The 22,908-nt window shown below is 31.3% G+C and overlaps 1 protein-coding gene across 2 annotated transcripts in view; it reads right to left on the bottom strand.

Annotated features, from left to right (window-relative positions):
- Nucleotides 1-581: 581 nt before the first annotated feature.
- The window catches only part of LOC105833427, a 166,994-nt gene continuing 144,667 nt past the window's right edge, over nucleotides 582-22,908 (bottom strand). Inside the window, exons 2-6 of one of the 2 annotated variants that reach the window (XM_028193774.2) lie at nucleotides 19,776-19,975; nucleotides 10,344-10,479; nucleotides 6,795-6,934; nucleotides 2,126-2,387; nucleotides 582-1,014 (exon numbers count right to left, since the gene is read on the bottom strand). In XM_028193774.2, coding sequence (XP_028049575.1) covers nucleotides 947-1,014; nucleotides 2,126-2,387; nucleotides 6,795-6,934; nucleotides 10,344-10,479; nucleotides 19,776-19,975 — 806 coding nt within the window. In that variant the 3' untranslated portion in view covers nucleotides 582-946. Of the gene's footprint in view, nucleotides 1,015-2,125; nucleotides 2,388-6,794; nucleotides 6,935-10,343; nucleotides 10,480-19,769; nucleotides 19,976-22,908 lie in introns of both variants that reach the window. The other variant, XM_012675164.3, reaches the window with a different exon arrangement.

Here is a 22,908-nt window from a genome sequence, read left to right as displayed (position 1 = left end):
GTTTTGCAATGACATGTCATACGACCACGAAACAACACTAGGAAAATATTTTGTTGTAACAAATAATTTGGTTAAAATGAATAAAGGCTACTTATTTAATATAAATAAGTACTGAGAAAAAAATTATTAGATACAAATAAATATTTCTTTGAATAGTGCTAATAACATATTTTATAGAAAATCAATAATATTTATTTCAAACAAGTAATATTTTCTAAATTATAGAAAATTAGTACTTGTTTTAAATAAATATTGATTTTTTATAAAATATGTTATTAGCACTATTCAAAGAAATATTTATTTGAATCTAGAATTCTTTTTTCTCAGTGTAGTCATTATAAAAAAATATTTTTTATTTACATGTATATTTTGCAGAAACAACTAAACTTTTTGTTATATAAAACAAAATGCTTGAAAGCTGTTAAAAAATGTCTTAACTAAACAGCTTTTGCTGAAGGCACTAATATTGTTTAAGGTATGTAAATAAAATATATTTTGTTTATACTAAACTAAATATTTATTTAAATTAACTAAATAATTTTGTTTAGTGCATTTTAACTAAATTATTTGTTTTTACAACGTTTTTTTTTTTTATGATAAAAGAATTTGTCGTGTTTTTCACGTACTGTACGCGAGATATAATTCGAAAATCAAACCAAGTCATCGCAAATTTTCTGAAATATTTTTATCGCCCCTAGAAAAAAAAAAAGAATCCATATCTTTACAACGAAAACTTTTTCCGAACGTTCGAGTAAAGTTCTAACATAGTTTGATAGTGTGTCGTCTGGCTATTATTGATTATTATGTGATCTCTAACTCCACTAATTGCAATTATAAAAAATATAAACAACATGGGTAATTTTATATGACGTAATCATATCGCGAGAGTGGCTTTCGCAGGCTTGGGAAGGATGAGCACGAAGGTGGCGAGTTGTGTCCTCAATCCTTACCGCAACATCAGTAATCCCATGATTACCAGCACAACGCATGGTCCTAATGCTATACTTCCACTTGCTGAAAAAGAAAAAGAGAGGACATGAGTCGCGTCTCCTGAAAGAAAGACATTTTCATAAATATTTAAGAAAAATTCAAAGTTTAAACTTCGAAATTAAAGCTTGGCTAAGTGAGTTTAGTTAAAGCATTTGCGCGCTTAAGTGGCTGTAAAAAATGGCCGAATTAAAAGAGTGACACAGATTTCTCCGCACAGTGTTCGCAAAATTGGACTCTTAATCTTTTATTCTTTTTGCGAATCTCTGTGCGATTCGGTATTTTACAAAATTTCCTCCCTTTATTTCCCCGTTGGAGCTATCCCTAAAGCGGGTTTTACGTGAAATGAGTTACATGTTTACGTTTTGGCTTGCGCAATAGAACTAAAACAGCGTATCGGGGTGAAACGACGTTGAGTTGCTAAACTATCCGCGCGTCAGAACGAGCTTCGAGTTGGAGATGTTAACATCGAAAGGGTTGGGATCCATTATTTCAGTCGCTAAGCCCTTCTCACGCGGCCACAAAACCTATACTTTTTGCGGACTTGTAATCAATATTAACGACGTGAACTGTGAAAAACGTCAGTTTTTTCACTGGTTTGAAAAGCGATTTTTATCCCCCTTTATAACCCAGGTCAGGTAATGGTTCTTCAAGACAGATTCTTGTTCCTATCCTTTTGATATTAAGGTAAATAAAATGTCATTCAAAAAGTTAATTATTCTGATGTTTGATAATATTGTTTTAAAAACATTGCTTTAAACAAATGAATATTTAATTAAAACCTGCATATACTATAGTAAGCAAAATTCGCGCCGTTTAATTTTGTTTATCAGCTTTGACTCACAATTTTATCTCTTTATTTTCCTATCGTGTTAAGGTATTATTAACATATTAGTTAACATATTATATCATAAAAGAGAATTACGTACAAATTAATTTTATATCCTAAACAATAGAGCTCCAATTTAAAGGGAGAAAAATTTTCCTTTTTAAATTTTGATTCATCTACAGTGAAAGTTAACAGGGGTAGCCGAATCAAAAGACAAAGAAATCCGTGCTCGTATGGTGGAGCATTTCGCCCTTGTCGCCACGTCATCTACCCTCAGTCAAGGGCTGGCTGGGAGATTTCTTTTTTTACCTAGGATATGCTCGGCGTGCGTGTGCCCTTGCGCCCTTGTCTCTCTGCTCTCCATTACCGGTATCTTCAGAGGCCTCTCACCCTCTATGCTGAGCTCATTCGATTTCCAATATACGGTATATATCCTCGCCAGGCATTTGATCTTCAAGTCTCCCTTCTTGAAGTGCTTCGGGCGCAGACGGAACTCTAGACCGAGTGTGGAGGTCTCCAGATCGTTCCGGTCCCTGACGAGGGGATGGGGTCTCAAGAACTGCTGCTCGACCTAATCGAAGTGAAGAAGCGGGACTGTATATTCTCTCTCAACCTGAACGACGATGACGATGACAATGACACGATCGTTTCTCTTGCCATAGAAAATGTTTGCTAGCGCGTTATATTAGTCATTGTCTATGTCGTTAAAATCTAGCAAATATACTCGCGATAAATTGCCGACGATCTCTAAAATTTTGATGTCTACACTCTAAAAAAATAAAGATGTAAGTTAAGCAGTAATAGGTAGCACATGGATTTAATAGAGGAGAGAAGCGATTGTGGACTAGATGTGGATTAGGGGTTATAGAATTCACGATATTTCGTATATATTTTGTGTCGAATTTTAAGGATAACCATCTAAAAACTTTACATACTGTTTAGATATTATAACATGGCCACTGGTCATGAATGATTACTGTGTTATCATAAAAGCTGCGTTTCAATGTTGCAGGTAACCGAAAATTTTATAGTGTATTCTTTACGTTAACAATTTTCTAATAGAATAGCATGATGAGCTTCTCCGTTTATTAAAGAGATTCTTTTTCTGATTCTAAAGAGAAACTTTACCCAATCAAATGAAAGATCAAAATTAAAACTGGTAGTGGAGCAGTAAAATATAAAGCCTAGATTACTATTCTTGAGTTTGTTCTACGTCTTGATAATTATAATTGTAATTACTTAAGTAACGTAACCGTGTAAGAAATTGACCAATTATAATCGAATATGAGAAGAATAATCGAATATAATTGGTTAATTTCTTATGGCATAAGGCTTACTACACCTATTGTAGATCCGGGTTAAGACTCGATACTTATTCCTTCTTATTAGAACATACTACTAGGATTTTTATACTAGAAAATTGTTGCAATATTGAGAATTATTATTGATTTTTGACGTACCATTATTGCTGTAGTATTATTACTGTATAAGTATTAAGCATTAGTATCAATATTTGTTACTGTTATGATATAAAGAATCGGCATCTATTATTACAATATTATTAGTATTAAACTCTGTGCGTGCATATATATATATATGTATGTACGCGCGCGCGCGCGCGCGCGCGCGCGCGTGTGTGTGTGTGTGTGTGTGTGTGTGTGTGTGTGTGTTATATACAGTATTAATAGTATAACAATATTAATCAGTGTTGATACTTTTACGGCTGTAATATAACAAACTATTGTTGGTTTATTGTTATGATATTATAATTTCACATCATAACAGTGCTATATTTTAAGCTTTAGCTCTCTTATCCCGATATCTTATCCCAGCATTATTGCATCTAATACCGCTTCGATACTTAATATTAAAAATTGATATTGAGCCAGTATCTCACCGGCATTTAATTCCTACTTGAAAATGTTCGCAAAGAGTTAAGCAAAGAACAAATTTCTTCTTAGATGCATGAGAAAGAAGAGATTCATCTTAAATGTCATTTTAATATGTTCTTAAGCATATAGTTTTTTTCCTTTTTTTTTAAAATAAAATGTAATAACGTCAGTGCTTATGCTCGTCACAAATTAAATACACTGCATTATCTGTCTAATCTACTTCGTTCCAGTAAAATTGACTCTTGACCCGCGAGCTCTCCCTAAGAGCACTATATAAACTTTTAATATCGTTCAGCAAAAGATTGTTATCTCTCTCATTAAATTTTGTTGCACTTCTGTGATAAAAATTAAGAAGTATCCTAACATACGACGCTAATTCTAATCATGATAATGAAATTATTTAATGTCTCATTTCTTCGCGCGGGTTTTCTACGTTAGACGCAAATTTTATACTTTTTTAAATTTCAACGCCTTAATGCCGCAATTTACAAGAGGTCTTCTTCGAATATCGCAAAAGTTCATCTTATAATCCAAGATTATCGGTTGCGAATAATTATTAAATGTAATCTCAATTTTAATAAGCCACGAAGTGAACGCGGACGTTGAAAGGCTAATCAGGCAATTTTGAGTGCGCGCGAGCGCCCGCTCGCAACACCTGAAGATTAATTACCCAAGAACCAATTATTTGTTCGCGCGTATGAAAAATGAAAAAGCTCTCCGCGTACGCCATAGAATGCACTTTGCAAAATTAATCCTCGAGCTTTGTTAGCGCGTAATCGCGGGTCAACGAGACATTAACGGTTACGTGGGTGGTCGGTGTAGAGGTGCGTTATTTTCACGGAAGAACGAAATTTGCCGCGATGGAAAACTTTTGACAACGCTCAAAAGAAAGAAAGAGAGAGAGAGAGAGAGAGGGGGGGGGCTGTTATGACTTTTCCTTGTCGTATAGTAATATCAAAATGCGCACTACGGATGTATTTCGTAGTCTGTATATCATGATGGCGGTAAAACATGATCTATTACGAGGAAAAAGTCTTTATTAAGACAGTCGTGGAGGTTTAATTTTGACACTTGTGGGAATATTTAATGAATATTTCAATGTCAGAATTTTCGTGAGTACTAAAGTTTACTTTGATATTTCGCCTCAATTAAAAACATTAAGTTAATATTAATTTAGAACCTAATTACATACTTATAAATAAATAAATAAATGAATAAATGTGTGTGTGTGTGTGTGTGTGTGTGTGTGTGGTGTGTGTGTGTGTGTGTGCAGAAAGAAAAGTTTCTTTGGATTTAATAAATTTTCTTTAAGTCAAACAAATTTGATCATTGGAATACGCCAATGAAACTGATGTTTGAACTAACAAATACAATTATTTGGACTTTTAAATAAAATAATTGTTTCTTTTAAATAAAATATTTTTTGAAAAAATTTAATTTTCTTTGATTTAAATTATAATGTTATTCAACGATAAAACACTATTTGAGCACATATTTTTCTTCCAAGGAGACAGAAGCTCGTGACCGAATACGTGATTATCACGCAGAAAAAATATTCGTTACCGAAATTAAAAATTTATCCACGACAACTAAGATGGTTCTTTAAGATGTAATAAAAAATACGTAGGTTTCGAGAGCTCATCACGATATCGTAGGTTGATACGTTTTTTGTCACCGTGGGTGATCTGCTTATGTAACCTTTAGAGTGTAAATTACGAGAAAGGTGCTACGTGCGTCGTCGCCTAGTGGTGGTCCACGAACTACATCGCGGCTGCTGCGACCATACAAGATTGAATCTTATTTGAATCAAATAATGTTTTTATTTAAATCAAATATTGTTTCAAATAATAGTGATTATTCCATCAAACAATATGATTTAATGTAATGAAACAATCAAATTTTTATTCAATAAAACAATATTTTGTAAGAAATAAATTTTGTCCAGCGAAACAAATATAATTCAAACAAATACATATATTAAATTCAAAGAAACATTTCTCTCTCTCTGTGTGTGTGTGTGTGTGTGTGTGTGTGTGTGTGTGTATATACACACATTATGTATATGTATACATATATAAAAGCTAAGAATAAAAAATGGAATCTTTGCTTTTACAATTAATTTGAATAACAAATTGAAACAACAGTCGAATTCTTTATCCTATAGAGGATACATTATTATAAAATTAAAACTAATGTATTCCATTTAAATATGCACTATTATTTTAAAGTATTACCAAAGATTAAAAAATCTTTTAAATTGTTTTACCATTACATTTGAATATATCTATGTAAAATTATAGCATAATTCTCTTATTGATTTCAAAAGTTAAGTATTTAATTTTTTGTTTATTTTTGATTTTTACATAAAATTTATTTATTTACAAAAATGAAAAATAATGAATTAAATAAAATTTTTTATAATAATATATTAGTAATGAAATGCTAATAAATATTTGCGCAAAATTTATTTGGATCCATTTACCCATTAAAAAATTATTTACTTAAAACTGTAGCGAGATAGGAATATCATTTCGTCGCATAAGCCACTTTAAACTAAATTCTTCATTGTTTTTTCTTTTTAGATATTTTTTAAAATTTGAATATTCACAATTAAACTTTTTTCTTCAATTTTAGCAAAATATTTATGTCAATATTATAATAATTATTTAAAAAGCATAATATATTATTGTTCCAATAGTATTATTAAAATATTTTAATTAATTTGCTAATTTGAAGAGTGCTATTTTTTTAAATATTTTTTTTTCAACTTATTAAAAATTATTATTGAATAAGTGCAATGTCTTTCGTGTGATTATTAATATAATTAATTAGAGAATTCGTAGATAAGACCTGTTATTGAACTGCATCATGCGTAAGCATGCACGAATAGACTACTCTAGTCTAGGATTTGCTCGAATCGTGGCTTATCTCGGACGTCGCTGACATCGCCGCGAAACTTTTACGCTTCCGACAGCCTGAGAAGACATTCACGGTTGCGGTACGTAAGCAGAGAGAGAGAGAGAGAGAGAGAGAGAGAGAGAGAGAGAGAGAGAAAGAGAGAGATGCTTCGTGTCTCAAGCACTCACGGGTTCGCCGTTGATGAACCAGCTGAGCGTGGCATGTGGCTTCGACTTCGCCGAAGTGCAATTGAACCGCACGATGTCGCCGACTTGATAACGATGTTTCCCAGGTCGCCCCGTGATAACGGGCTCGTCGTCCGGTAGTGCTGGAAATATGTAGATGCACGTTTAAAATAATCTGCCGTGATAAAAAGAACGTGATGTTCTTCGATTAGACCCGTCGAGCGATACAGAGCTTTAACTTGCACGCCCGCTCGAATATTTTAACGCAATACCGCTCGAACTGATAATTTTGTTATGGCGGGCTTAACTTGTTTACGCTTACCAGCGCGGAAATTTTAATGGAGTAACACTTCGCGTAATCATTGCACTCGATATAATGCATTTAACTTTATATAGACCCTGTGTGTGTGCATGTAAAATATATAATTAAATATATAAATGTGAGAGAGGGTAACTGACTAGCTGGCGAAAAAATCGGAGTGATTGAGTTCTTATCCCTCAGCAAAAAGAATAAATAATTGCGCAAATCCGTCCTGGATTAAAAAGATTGAATCGAAAACCAGCGATGGCCGATTTTATTTAGACTTAAACGACTTAGAGGCTCCATGTGCAGTTGCTGTGGAAATCCTTTCAATCGATACCTCTTGTGCGATATTACTAATCAAGAGTTCAATTTGTGAAGAATGTTGCACTAACAAAGAGAAAAGGTATATATTGATATTTGTGATACGTATAATTGAATGTTAAAGTAACTACGATTTAAAACTTTATTTGTACAGAAGTTATTTTTATTACTACTGTAATGTTAGTAATTATAACAATGTTGTATTATGCGATAAAATGTTATGACAAAAAATTATTACAATTGCCATAATTGTAATATTTAAATACAGTTGATACTAAAAATGATTATAAGTTAGTCAATTTTGATGCCAGCTTATTACATATTTAAGAATGTATTACCTTATACTTATTTTCAAAACAATGAAAAAATTAAATCATTCTGTATTGTATTTGCAAATAATACAGAAAATTTATCGGTGATTTTTTACTAAGGTCAAAAATATCAGTATATTCCAATAAAAATATTAAGAAATAATAACATAATGTGAATTTTTAAAAAATATAAATACTTGAAATATTTGAGATTTATGTTTAGTTTTGTTGCGATGCAGTGATTAGTTGTAAATATTGTTTATTTACACGAATAATGTATTGATATTGCAATAAAAAAGTAATGTGCAAAAAATTTGTTGTGAGAGATATAATTCTTTAATGATTAAAGTTAAATATAATATTTGTTTTGGCTCAAATTTTCACCATTATTAATAGAACAATATATTAAGTTTATTAAAATTATTTTATCAAGTATCCTACGGAAGTCTATCTGATACAATTTCAATAACATAAGATTTCAACGCAGTTTTAAGGTTGGATGAATTAGAAGACTATATATCTTTAATTAAAATTTAATGTTAGTAACAAAAAAAAAATCGAAACAAACTGTAAGAAAATGTAAGTGTAAGAATAACTTATTATTGAAGCGTCAAAAATATTTTGCAACACAATAATTACTTATAGCCAGAAAAATATGTGATCCAATATTAAAATATAACAGCGTCATATTCAAGTTAAAAATTTAAAAAGGAATAAAGAATTGCATGAAAGAATATATAATTAAAATTATCATCATTAGTGAAATCACAGTCATTAAACGCGTAAATTAAAAATATAAAGCCACTAATAAATATTAAATTTTTTAGATTTCGGTCACAATATAAAGTGAAAAGCCATGATTGTCATTACAGATATTAGAGAGTACTTGTGTCCTATGAGATTATGTATTATACATATATTAACCTATCTCTTATTTATGTTATTATATCTTGTCATTGAGTAACGAGATAAAACCATGATTTAAATGATCCGTAGAGCCTATTGTTTAAGCATTGATGTGTATCATTTCAGAAATTAGGGGTTTGTATTGAAATTACTCTCAACATCTAGAATTTCAATATCATTTTAATCAAATTCATGACCACGAATTTTTGTTATTATCATAAAATTTTAATTAAGGATACATACAGTTTTCTTATCCATTTAGCTCTTGGAACTGTGGATATCCATTTTCATTGAGATTGCGTTTGTGTGAGATGGATTTCTATAAGACGCTTGATGAAGTAATCCGACAGATAAACTTCATATATTATTGTTATTAGGGACAAAGCATTGTTATTAGGGATGAAGATGAAAATTTTAGAGCCAAAATGATATTGTATAATATTTAATTATGGATTAAAGGATTATATTTGTTACAAAAATTTTTTTATGCATTTATTGCTGCATCGACTTCCAGTTACTCATTTAAATTTCTCAATTGTTTGAACGTTAAGGGAATCCATTTATAGATTATTATTATTAAACATATTTTTTTAATAAAAATGTTATAAATACAATTTTTATGTGGACATAATTTATTCAAAATATAAATATTAGCACATTTGTAAAAAAATGGCTGTAACATATCTTTTAATTATGGTAATTACGCAATTACTTCTTAAATCATTTATTATCACTAACACATTATAACAGTAAATTAATAACTAAAAAAAATAAAACTCCTAACCGCACTTGTTTTAATGTATAACATTCGTAGTTGCAAATACGAAATACTTTTCTCTCAATGCGCAAAAAGTGCTTGATAATACTCGAGAAATGATTGAAAATGAAAGAGTGCGTGCAGCGGATTTTACGTTAGCGAATTTAATGCTCATGGAAAAATTGCGATAAATAATTGAGCGAATATCAGTTTCGAGTTTATCAATGTCCGTAGCTGAAGGAGAACGCTTCACTTTTGGTGTGCGCGACGATAATAAGGCAAGAAAAATGCTTCAAACGTGAAAGTTATAGTCCAGGGTCATATAGACGTATTAAACTGTCGCAGGATGAATCGTCAGTGATTCGTCAGTGGTCGAAGGTCGATATTTTTAAGGGGCTGATAATGTTCCCTCTCTCACACACAGGTCAAAGCCAATAGCGACGTAATTAACTCGTTTGGAGATATTGGAACTGCTATTCGTTTTAATTTCTGCGTTAAGTGGCTTATGAAATCTTTCAAAGCTGTTAAAATTCCTAATCCGACGGCGGAAAATCTCTTTTCTTCTTCTTCTTTTATTCTTGAACGCGAAATCGAAAAATCCTTTTATTAAATGTACACGTATAAATCTTTATCTCGAAATTAAAACGTTCCAAGCCATATCTCATATTGGGCCACATTTAATAGACCTTTTTCTTGCGCATTTGATTTTAATTTGAACGTAAATAAAATGATTAGTCGGCGCAATATTTTTTTTCATTTCCTTAGTCGGCCATAACAACATTTGTTCGAATAATGAGAATCGATGAAGAATAGCAATCTTGCAGGGATAAATCAATGACGCAATTAAATCCTCTTCAAGTTTGTCAAGCTCTGGATTGCCGTTATTGCGTGCGATTTCTTTGAAAGATGAAATTCGTAATTAATATGAATCTGTTCCTGCCGTCGATCCTTACCGATTACCGTCATATCCGAATGGTCGGAAACAGTCTGGAAAGACGGCGCCTCCGCCGAAACTTCGCATCTGTAGCGTCCTGTGCTCATGAGGTTCACGGAACGAAGGACGACCGTTCGTTGGGTAGATTCGTGAATCTGAAAGACACATAAGAAAGGTAAGGCAAATGCTTCAGTAACTGAACGCGTTCTTATACTTGGACACTTATTATTAATTATATATATATGTATATTTTTAATTATAATATTATTTAATTCAATAATCTTAACTCCGTATTGTTTTATTGTTCGGTTATTGGGATATTTAAAATAAATACCGAACATAGAATAATTTACAGCAAAGATTATTGAATTTTTGTAAGAATTTACAATATAAAATAATCTAATTATATAATTAATTGAAATATTATATAAAATATTATTAACTTAAAGAAATACAATTTTTGAGTTATTTTGAAAATAAAGACTTTTAAAACATTTAAATAAACCAACATTCGAACAGTTGAAAATGCTAGTTTTTAATGTCCTAAATGCCATAAATTGTCCTAAATACTTGTTGTTAATTTATTATTTATAAAACAAATATAAAAAATATTATTTAACAATTATACAATTAAATTTTTATTTATAAAATAGAAAAATATACAATCAATAATATAGTAATAAATGTCGGTATAAGTGTTTGGATTAGGGACATAATCAGTCATTGAGACATCTATCTTATTTTAACGTTGCGACATAATGCTAATTTGTCACGTTGAAAAATTGCAAATTAACTCGACAACATAGAGCTAAAATTAATGTTATGGGCAATTCTGTATTTTGTAAACTTAACTTTAATGAAACTTGACTTATTAAGTAATTTGATAATACTTCATTTAAAGTTAAAGTCAGAAATAAAAAATTCAAAATGGTGAATCCAATGGCAGTAAGATCCGATCAAATATTCGATTTCGGTCCAAAACACAAGTTTCGGCTAAATTTTGATTTCGGTAAAAAAATGGCCAAACTTTCAGTTATTACTGAAATTAAAATTATATTCGGCACATCTCAGCTTGCTAGATTTTATACAGTTTGACTATGTTTACAACCGTAAACAAAGAGAAATTGTAACATTTTTTAAAAATAAATATTTTACATACATATTTAAATAAATATTTTTTAGAATAAATAAAGAAATAAATAGATATTTATTTTGATATAATATGAATTTTGAAAAATATATGTTATTGACAGCTTGCAAAGAGAAATTTCTACTAAGCAAAATATCATTAAAACAATGTTATTACAGTGATATTTTATAATATGTAATATTTTCAAATATGTAGTTCTCAATGTCATATACAATATTTCGATATTATTCAAAATATTTGAGTAAAACATTAAAAACAATATTTCTACACTGTAGACAATTATAATGTTTAAAAATATTACGTTATGAAGTATAACACAATTCAAAAATATTTATAAAATAATATTATATCACAAAGCTTATAAAATCATATAAATCCACATAAAATCAATATTTTAAAGGATTGATTTAATGTTTCTGGCTTATTGAGTATTATTAAACATTTTCCAAAGCTGCTTTACATTTCTAAATAGTAATTTAAACTCTAAGTATATTTGGATTTTGGACACAAAATTGTTTTTGACTATAAATTTTATTAAACTTAACTAAATAAAGTTTTAGTTTCAATTGACTTGTGTGCGTGAAAACCAAAATTTGTTTCGGGTTTCAGTTTCAAAATTAAGTTTCGGTTGGTCACTAAGTGACGGATAGAATTTTCAAAAATTTGATTATTATAAAACTTGATTTTAGAGAACTTTTAACATTGCTAATAGATAACCTTTACTAAGTGACACGCCGATTGTCTTCATCTTTAGGAAACTATGATTTAGGAAACCAAAAACAAAATAATTTATGTTAAAAAAATAGTTTAATATTGTTTAGACTAGACGTTTGTTATACAAGACGTTTAATTTAAAATAATATATATACATATATATAACATCTCATAAACAAGCCATTTTCGATTTACTGTCCTTTGAAACTAAATAATTTTTGTTTCAAAAACTTATTTTCGAAAATATCTTGTTTACGAGATATTTTATCGTACCTTTCTTATATTATTTAAAATTGAATGTCTTGCATAAGTTGTTGAAACAATATTGAGCTATTTCTTTTAGTATAAATTGTGTTCTTTTGGTTTTCTGAGTCAAATTCCTAAAGATGAAAGTAATTGATGTGTGTCACTTGGTAAAAGTTACTTGTAAGTAGTATTAAATTTTTAGTTTTGTTTTACTTGAAACAGATGTTTTATTTGAATCAAACGTCTATAAATGTACTTCTGATTCAATTATAAGTACTATGACACAAGTTTCTTCTTCATTAGAGATTAATATATTTATTAATTTTGGCATTTTTATATTTTATTTAAATTAAGTGATTCCTTGTATCGAGTTTTATAACAATTAAATTACTTCTCTGGAACTTCATTCATTTATATTGAATTTCAAATTCTAAAATTCTAAGGCCAGAATCAAATTCAGTGATCTCAAAGTTAGAAAATAAACAGCCAGAAATTGAAATAAACTTATTGCCGCCAGTTATTAAAACTTAGAATAAATAATTTTTTAGTCGACAAACTGGCAATTCTTTATTAAAATTTTAGCTCACAACGTGAGCTTTTGACCATAGGATTTAGTCTTTTTCAAGTGTAAATTCCAAATATAATTATTAATTGCGAGACAACAACCATTGACGAGTTTGTGACAGCGAATTCATAAATACGTTTTAAAACAATGCGTATATAGGATGAATATAATATACAATGAATTCGTATGGACTTACGTGTTTCATTGTCAGTCAAATACACGAATAAATAATATCTTAGTCAGATTCGCTGTCACAAACTCGTCAATGGTTGTTGTCTCGCGATTAATAATTATATTTGGAATTTACACTCGAAAAGGACCAAATCCTATGATCGAAACGTTGTAAGCTAAAACTTTAGTAAAGAATTGCCAGTTTGTCGACTAAAAAATTGTTTATTTCTGGTTAGAAAATAACGTCTACCATAAATTACGTCGTTAGAAAGCTCTCGCGTCAAAGGGTTGAAATCTTTTCTAATGTAATTTGTTCATTCCATTAACCAAAAGAAGTAGAATAGATAGAAGCAGAATCACACTTAAAATTTCCATTACTTCGTATTAATAATAAGCCTATATTTTGACCATGTCTTCCCATTAATTCTTAACATGGCGTACGGTAAATTCCGCGCTCGTAACATTATTTTTGGAGAGCAGTTAGATTAAGTGCCTAGTTTTCATTTCGCCTCTCTAAATCTCGACGAATGAACGAATAAAATCGAGAAATATATTCGTATATTCGTTCCTTGCACGAAATGAACCTTCCTCCGACAATTTCCGCGTCGAAAATTCCCCGCTGTTAGTCCGGTGAATCACCTATCATCTCCGGGCACATACAGGAGGCTCGCTCCAGCCAGCGAGTGGTTCTCTCGTGCCGCGGAAAGGACCGGAATTTTTTCGTATCATTCAATGGCGTGGAAAACCGAGCGAATGATATAGCTGGGCGAGGAATTGAAATTATTGGAAATATCATTAACCCAAAGGAAGGCGGACGCGACTAGGGAGGAGGGGGGGGGGGGGGAGAGGATAGGGGAAGCGAGGAAGAGCGGCTCCCTCTCGGGATCAATTTGTAATGCGTTATCTTTTGCGCTGGCGACGACGACGATGTCGACGACAACGACGACGGAAGGCAATTTTAGACGTGCCCACGACGACGACGCGCTTAACGAACAACGTCTCCGCATTAAATTAGTTTCGCGAAGAACGCGCGGGGGAGAGAGGGAAAGGGAAGAGGATAGGATGGCGAAGTCGGGTCATCGTCGTCGGCATCCTCGCAATTTTCATCTTCGCGCGCGGGGAGCGCATTTCACGATTCATTATACTAATCGATGTAATTATAAACAGCGATAACGACCGGGTAGACCGATAATTTCTAAGGGCGCACCCGAGCGCCAATCTCGCGCGATGATTAATGTTAATATTAAGGCTCATTATGACTAAGATCGCGTGCCGGTGGTCGCCTCGTCTTTGTTTATTCGTCGCTTGGCGCGCGTAATGTAGCATTAATCCGACGTCTTGACGTGAATGGAAAGCCATTTTGGCCGCGTCTACGCGCTCGGGAGAAAGAGAGAGAGAGAGAGAGAGAGAGAGAGAGAGAGAGAGAGAGAGAGAGAGAGAGAGAGAGAGAGAGAGAGAGAGAGAGAGAGAGAGAATTTCGGGAAAATTGCTCCCGCATACGATACCCATTTATGCATGGAAGCAAGTTCTTTTCGCAAATTGCAGTACATAAATGATTTCAATGAAGGATCTTTAAACCTTGAATTTCAAGAAAATGTGACATTTATTGCCAAATCTGGATTAAATAAGATAAACGGATCGGGAAGATTTATGTTAGACGTTTATGTTACCTAATAGACATACGTTGACATTAACATGTGCCAGATCAAATTTATGTTGTTTGTTCATCGATGACTCACGTAGTATAATTCTTATACTTGGGAAATAAAAATTACAACAATTAAAACATTACAAAAGCATATTACACAGAAAAAGGCCTAATGTACAAAGTGCAGAATAAAGCAAAACTACTCTCATTAGTTAATAAAAATATTTCTCTTTATAGTCAAAACATTGCTTATCCTGAATGGAAAATCTAAGGTGAGTTACTCACTCATAGAATATGTTAATAAGCATTTCATAATTTATCACTTTTCAACCAGTCAAAAATTTCACTTTTATTAAATGTATAAGTAGTCTTCTTTGCAAATATAAATAATTTTACAAAAATTATTTATATTTGCCACTATATTTATATCTCATTCAAGGATAAGTAAAAATATATTTATTACATTGTTTGCACGTAGTATGTAACACTGCTGATAGATGAATGCAGCAGCGTACTAATTTTCGTAATTAACAAATTATATATGGAATAAAAGACGTAGCACATTATAAACATCCATGTTTTAATAAAATAATTCTTTTGAAGGTAAGTTTTCAAAATAGAACCTTATGATACAAATATTAGACGTATTTTGTACAATTTCCTTTAGTTTTATATGTAAAGTAGTTTAATGTCAAACAAAATTACAATTTTTGATATATTATTGTTTGAACTAATATTTATTTTAAAAAAAGTTAAAAGGTGGGTACCAACTATTTTTGTGAAAAAATTAAATTACAAGTAATTCTCTATCGCAAACAAAAATCGTGAAATAAATTCAATTTTCTTATATAACTAGTATTTATTTTTTTTATAATTGAAAATCAGTTGCCGACAATTTTTGTAAAAAAAAATATATTAAATATAAATTGTTAAACATTGATGCATATAAGATGCAGATTCTCATAAATCTTTAAGTATTTCTTTAACTTATATACTTGAGATTTCTTGTAAAGACTTAATTTAAAAAAGATATAAGAAAATAAAATTTAGTTTAATTTAAAAAATTAATATAAATTAGCTGTGGATTCACTCCTACAACACTATAATTCGATTAGGATGTAATAGTGCAGGATATGTTGTACACTAATTTTTCTGATGGTTGACGCCAATCGATGTTGCCACGTTTTTGACAGTTTTTTTTTGTAAAAAAATAAACAAAAATTTTAAATGAAAAATGGATTAGATGCATTCACGAAATCTAATCCTACATGAAAAAAACCACTTCCCGAATAAAATGAGATTACACGTAGACATCTTGCATTGAAAAAGGAATTTTATTGTCAAAATAAAAAGGTACATTAGATAATAATTTGGTTGAAACGTGATTAACTAATGTGTTAAAAAGTAAATGTAATCAGAAATTGCTTCTGTCAACGTCAACGAGTTTGTATGTTTTGCTTTCTTAAGAATACATCATTTACTGAGCACAAATAAAAACATCGTAATGCCGACTAAATCATGTACAAATATTTTATTTAGTTTTGAGTAAAAAAAATTTAGTACATAAACGTCTAAACAAATGACAAGTAGTCGTCTAATTCGAGTGACACGAAAGCGTTTAATCGATCGAATTTTCTATGTCAAAGATATTTTAGATGTTTATTCAACGTCCATCTGACTTGTCATTTTTCACTGGGCATTTGTTTTTATTATCGTTTCTGCGTAGTGCACGTATATATTCGTATAGTGAACGTACTCGCGTTGTTGATCGCACGGTCGTATTCTCCCAAATTAGTTTTGTCCTCCTATTTGTTTTCCGATTGGGAAAAAAATATTCGAGATCGAAAACGGAACGTGCGATTTATTTTTAAATGACACAAATATGAGGAGAGACGCGGGATGGATCCCGCTCGCTCGAATACAGAATTTGGATTTTGACTCTTCGTGATTGACGCGCGTTTAAGAATCAAAGTTCGTATGCGATATCGAAAGTGGGTCAATCATGACGCCACTCTCGGCGAACGCCTCCGCTGGGAACGGGACGCGGAATCAAAACATGGTGTATACTCCGGGTGCTTTCTTTTCCAGGGCTTCAATCGTCCGCTCGCGTTTAAAGCGATTCACGACCCTTCCTTCGAGGCACGCACGTATACATATCGGACGCGAAGCGCGAGAATTGGATAAGGATTCAGTGGGAGAATAAGCAAAAAGTCGTATTCCACTTCGAAAGCGAGCGTGAAATCGTAGCCAAAGAATGATCCGATCTTATAAGTTATGGACTTATGCCTCGCTTATCTTTTCAATTTTATACCGCACAAAAAATGTGAATGTATAAACAGGTACGAGGAAAATCTTGGTTTACAAACTCCATTTTAGTACAATAGAGAGATTAAGGATTGTATATGTTACATTTCAAAATTATTAGAAATTAAAAAATTTTATAGATTGTTATATTATTATATTTAAATATCTGTGCACAGAAAAAGATAAATTATTACTGCAAGTAAATTTTTATTCTTGAATGCTATATGTTTTGATATAAGCATGAAATGCTATCATTAACTAGAAATATTCATTTATATGAATAATAAATAGGTTTATGTAAAGTGTATATTTTATTCTTAAGATAGTATTCTTTTTCTAAAATCGTATATGATTACAAACTTAGGTACATAATTCGAAAGCTAGTTCTTGGATTAAGAATAACATGCATAAATATTAAGTTAGTAACTAAGCTTGTGTAGAGTATATTTTATTCTTAAGATGATATTCTTTTTGCTACCCACCGCTACGTGACGTGTTATCTCGTGAACAAAATGTACTTTTTTTATAAATAAAAAGGGTCCGCCAAGAGCGCGGAAGGAAGTACGATTTCGCTGTCGACATATAACATTGGCTAATTAAAGTCAGTCTATAAAAAAGATGAAGAAAAATGAGAAGAGCAGAATTATGAAAACTTTTATTTCAAAAAATATGTTTAAATTAAATTTTGGATAAAGTTTACAAAAGGACTCATTGAGAGAAAAATTGCAATTAATAAGAGCACGTTTAGTATTAAACTAATGCAATTTTATTCTTTAATTAAAGCAAAATTTTCAATAAAAAATTTTTTTAATTTTGAATTTAAAAATAATTTATTCTTAATTAAAGAATATTTATTTTTGGCGATATTTTAAGTATAAAATATTTTTGAATCAAGGAATTTTTGCATTTTTTAAAGAATACGTTTTTTGTGTGTAAATTTTGAGCATAATTACTCTTATTGTTTTAAAAGTTATTTAACTTTTTGTTCGCTCATAATTTTTATATTGATTCATATATACACATATTATAGCACTTAATTGCAAAGTTAATAAAAAAGTATAATATATACTATAAATTAAATATTTTACATATATTAATAAAACTTCAATATTCATGCTAACGTTTATTTGGATCCATTTACTTATTTAAAAATTATTTATATAAAATTGCAGCAAAGTATTGCAAAAGAGAGTTATTTTTGCTGCACAAGCTATTATAAGCTAAATACTTTATTATTTTCTTCTTTGCAATTGATTTTTTTTTTGCAAGGATTACATTTCGAAAGTTAAAATTTTTTGTCGTTGATTGAGGAAAAAATAAATCCAAGAAACTTGTAGTCTTAAAATTTCGATATAATTTTTAACTGATATTGTAAACCAGATTTATAAACCAGATTTGTTTCTTCTCGCGGCTTTTGATCATTAAGAGGATGCTTGAGATGTTTGTTTTATCGATAAAAATAATGTTTTTGTATTGCAAAATTTTTTATTTCTTTTATAGATTTGAAAATTTTTCTTCAAAATGGAAGCATTACTATCAGCCTCTGTTACGGAATTTATATCAAAAATGAAAAAAAGTCGTATTTTTAGTCGAGTGTGGTGTCTGAAGCTGTCACATCGTAATAACATTTGCTTAATATAAAAGATCTACACATTGTACTTACGAAATTCGAATTCAGTCAAGTTTCGAAAATTAAATTTTAATGCCTAATTGAGACGAAATGCAGTACGAAAATTTAGATTACATACGTGTAAAAAGTCGGTAAGTAAAGCAATATAAAAAAAATTTATTTCGTTCTCGGTATAAAATCTAATTCACAGACTGATATTAATACGTGTATTTTAATTCTGGAAAAAAATTTACAAATCTATAAAGAAATACAGTGAAACCTCGCGTTAGCGGACTGTTCGGAGCTTTGAGTCCGCTAACGCGGAGTGACCTCCTTTCACTCCCACTCTGTGAAATTCAGGGACGTAGCGGTATTGCCATCTAGCCAGTTTATGTTTACTTAATGCTTCAAGACTAAATGTATTCGATCATAAAATTGCAAGCAGAGCGACGTCTCAGGTCAAGTCAGTCGTAGCTACAGCCGTGGATCCAAAGAACTCACATCTCGTACCTCTGTAATAAATTATATTCCCTACATTTCTAATCTGTTATTATTTTCCAACATATAATTTATAAATAAAATATTATCAGACCAGAAATCCAACTTTGATCGCAATCTCTTCAATATCTTTTAAAATAGAAATTTTATTTTTATAAATTAAGCATATTTGTTTTTACTTTTCTAAAATATTAGCTATTTCTTAAATGAATTAATTATAGATCAAAATCTCGCACACGTCTTTAGGAACACGTAATTGATATACTACGCAACTGCATTGCTATCCCCCACTCACGCTACTCACGTGGGCCGAGTGTATATGGAGGGGATAGTTTCCGCTAACGCGGAGTTTACTAACGCGGGGTTCCACTGTACATACATACAAAATCTTGTTAATGCTGTGCACGAATGACTTCACATTATTGATCTCAATCAAGTTTGTAGGGCACTCCAGCATATCCCCTTAAAGTTTAGAATCGAAAAAAGAAAAGAAAAGAAAGAGAGAGAAAGAAAGGGAGGAAAAGAGATATGTATCCTTACATGTACCGTGACACCGGGATGGTTGAACACCATAACAGGTGGCTTCTCCTGGGGTAGGAATCGGTAGAACTCGTTGCCGTCCTTGTACCACTTGACCGAGTACAGCTTCTCGCCGTCCAGATTAAAGTTGCACTCGAGGCTTACATTTTGCCCGACTACCGCGTGCTGTGGCACTATCAGTTCCAGCATCCTCAGACCGTTTGTTTCTGCAACACACACAGGGGGCAGATGCGAGATCAGAAAAAAGACGCATGAGAACGTTACTTTTGTGTTGAATGTTACGCGAATGCGAGACAACGGGCTTTTCAGCAACAAGATCTTAAGGAAATTAAACTAGACACGGATAATTGAAGTAACAGTTTTCGCAGTTGTTTTCGTGGAACATTTAATTCTATTGTTGAAAACAAATATCACCTGGAGGAGCAACTACTGCTATTACTAACAGCAGTTCGTAATTAAAACATCAAAAGGGAGGATAAGATATATTATTGCAGGATTTTATTATTGTATTGTGCAGCATTTTAATTTATCTTTTTGTAAATAAAAAAAAATATTGGTATAATAAAAGCTTCTTTTGTTTTTAAGATTAAATTTCCTTAAATGTTTACTATTATTATTATTGTTAATTTAATTCTCTTTTTCATCCTTTTATGTCGAAAATTTTAATTAACTTACTGTAAATTTATAAAATTACTTATAAAAAGTTATATAAACTGTTAAGTTATATAAACCGCTGTTGCGTATTAGATTATTTAGTTTTCTTGTTACGAGTCAATATAATTTTTGCTAAATTAATATAATTAAACTATAAAATATTTGCTATTTTACCAACTAAAGAAAATTTTACTATACTCGGAGAAAATTTTAAAGCAGAAATTGTTATGATGAGCAATAAGCGCGGAAGTTATATCAATTTTTACTAATATGTTTTTAATCAAATTGCAATAGTATTTACATTGTTTATGGCAATTTTTTGAAATTTCTTTTTATAGCTACAATTGTACAAAAGAATTTTTCCCGTGTACGCAGAAAGAAAAAAATTAAATTCTATGATTATAATATTCTATATATTCTATGATTTATAACTTATATTTTGCTATTTTTGGAGTTTCCTTCAGTCTTTCGACTCTGTAGTGTTACCTTCAAGCCAGAAATATGTGATAATAATTAGGTAGTTTGCCGTTTAAAAGTATATAATGTATTATGGAACTCTCTTCCGACGAATAAAGAACAAAACTCGAGCGCGTGATCCAGGAAGATCGCGATCCCCTTTTGCAAGATATGCAATGCTCGGATGATGTCACTTGAAGAGGGAGAAGAGATCAAAGGACCCGCGAGACGCTGCAGCAATGAGGACGAGCAAGAAGATGTATATCTTGCGTGACATGCGTCTGTCTTTTTTGGAGGATGCTCCAACGATTCGAATCACGCGAGAATAGTATGTAATCCACTGAAACCTACCGATGCTTATAGGAATGAGAAAGAGAGGGAAGGGGAGAGAAAAAGAGAAGGAGAGACAATCTGCGACGAACGCGTCGACGGCTCACAAGAGTATGAGGTGACGATAACGTCAGGTAAACAGGTGGTTGCTGCTAACGACACATCTACGACGTTTATAAACAAGGTATTAATTTCTTGACACGCTCTTCCTTGCGACCTTTTGTTATGGTGAATTAAATGTTTATTTCGAATAACAATTCGTTATCGTATCACTCGCGTCTACAGTTTATCGATGATATATCGAGTATTATTAGATGAAAAGTAGGACATATTACTCAGATACAAGATATTTTAAAACGGTTCTGTGAAATATTAATTAATAAAGATAATTGTAGAACAAAGCTAAAAATTTTATAATACTTTTTAATACTATTTTTAAAAGAAGAAAAATAAAAGTAACAGTAATAGATTATTGAGCGAATGTCTTTCTGTAAAAATAAATTTCGACAGAATTTATATAATTTATTATAATTTATTGTTTTTCTAAAGTGGTATTTTTGATAGATGAGATTAGGTTAATCAATTCAACATTTATAATTCTGGGTTTTATATATAGAATTGAAGAAATTGAGAAGGCATTCTCGCTTTTGAGTTTTTGGGACCTTTTAAATCATTGAAACCTTATGTACGTGAGAAAAAAAAGACTTGCAGAAGTCATTACTAATGCATAAATACTTCAATAACATATAAGCTCACAAAATTTTTAATGCATTTTTCTTCAAAACAACATCTTTTAGATTTGTTACCAGAATAACTTGTTTAGTTTTAATTGATTAAATATAAATTTTAAGAAACATTTTTCTTTTTCAACCGATTTAATCAAATAAAAATTCCAATTTTCTATTTTTCCATCGAGAAAAAATCTCGAAAGAAAAGCGAGGAGGGTCAAAATTTTTTAAACCTTTCCCATTTTTTAAACTAAAAACTAAAACTGTAAAGAATGATATCGCGCTGAAACGAGAATATCCTCTTAAATAATAAGTTTTCTCTTTTTAAATTAATAATATTTGGCAATGCACGGACTTTTGCGTCGCTGTATAAATTTTAAGAGAGACGTCAATAATACGAGCGCGCTACACTTCAAAGTACCGACTTGGAATTTCCAGTGCAACGGGTTAAGTGAAAATGTACTTTTGATTGCCGCCTTTACGGTGGACAGAGGATAAGTACAAGGGATAAGCACAAAGGATAAGCGCGGAGAATAAGTGTAAGCATGGGCGCCGCCGGAATTTTTTCTCCCGACTCTTCCTTGCCTCTTCCCTCATGATTATTTCAATTATCTTGCTAATAGCGTACAGCAAAATTTCCTGCCTCCACAACAAGAGTTCCATGAAAATTATAATGAAGCGGTATTTCTCGGCCGGACCTTCTTTTTCGCGGCAACCGTGGAAAACCGGGAAGACCATGTCTCGGCGCCCATGACCGCGTCCTGCAATTTCTGGAACGACAAGGGATAAGAAATAATTCCTGCGCTTCGTTACGTCCGTGCATTGCGAAGACGAGGAAACTGGCTTATAGCTTCCGGCAGGGTAACCATATTTTCCTGCAAGTAGGACAATAGCGCGGTAAAACCGAGAGACCATTCTCAGAATTGAAAAACTCTATTAAATTTAATTATGAAGATTGAAGTTAATTTAAC

The sequence above is a fragment of the Monomorium pharaonis genome, chromosome 10 (assembly GCF_013373865.1).
Source record: "Monomorium pharaonis isolate MP-MQ-018 chromosome 10, ASM1337386v2, whole genome shotgun sequence".
Taxonomy (NCBI): domain Eukaryota; kingdom Metazoa; phylum Arthropoda; class Insecta; order Hymenoptera; family Formicidae; genus Monomorium; species Monomorium pharaonis.
Note: the sequence above shows the minus strand (reverse complement) of the source record. Positions and strands in the feature narration are given on the sequence as shown.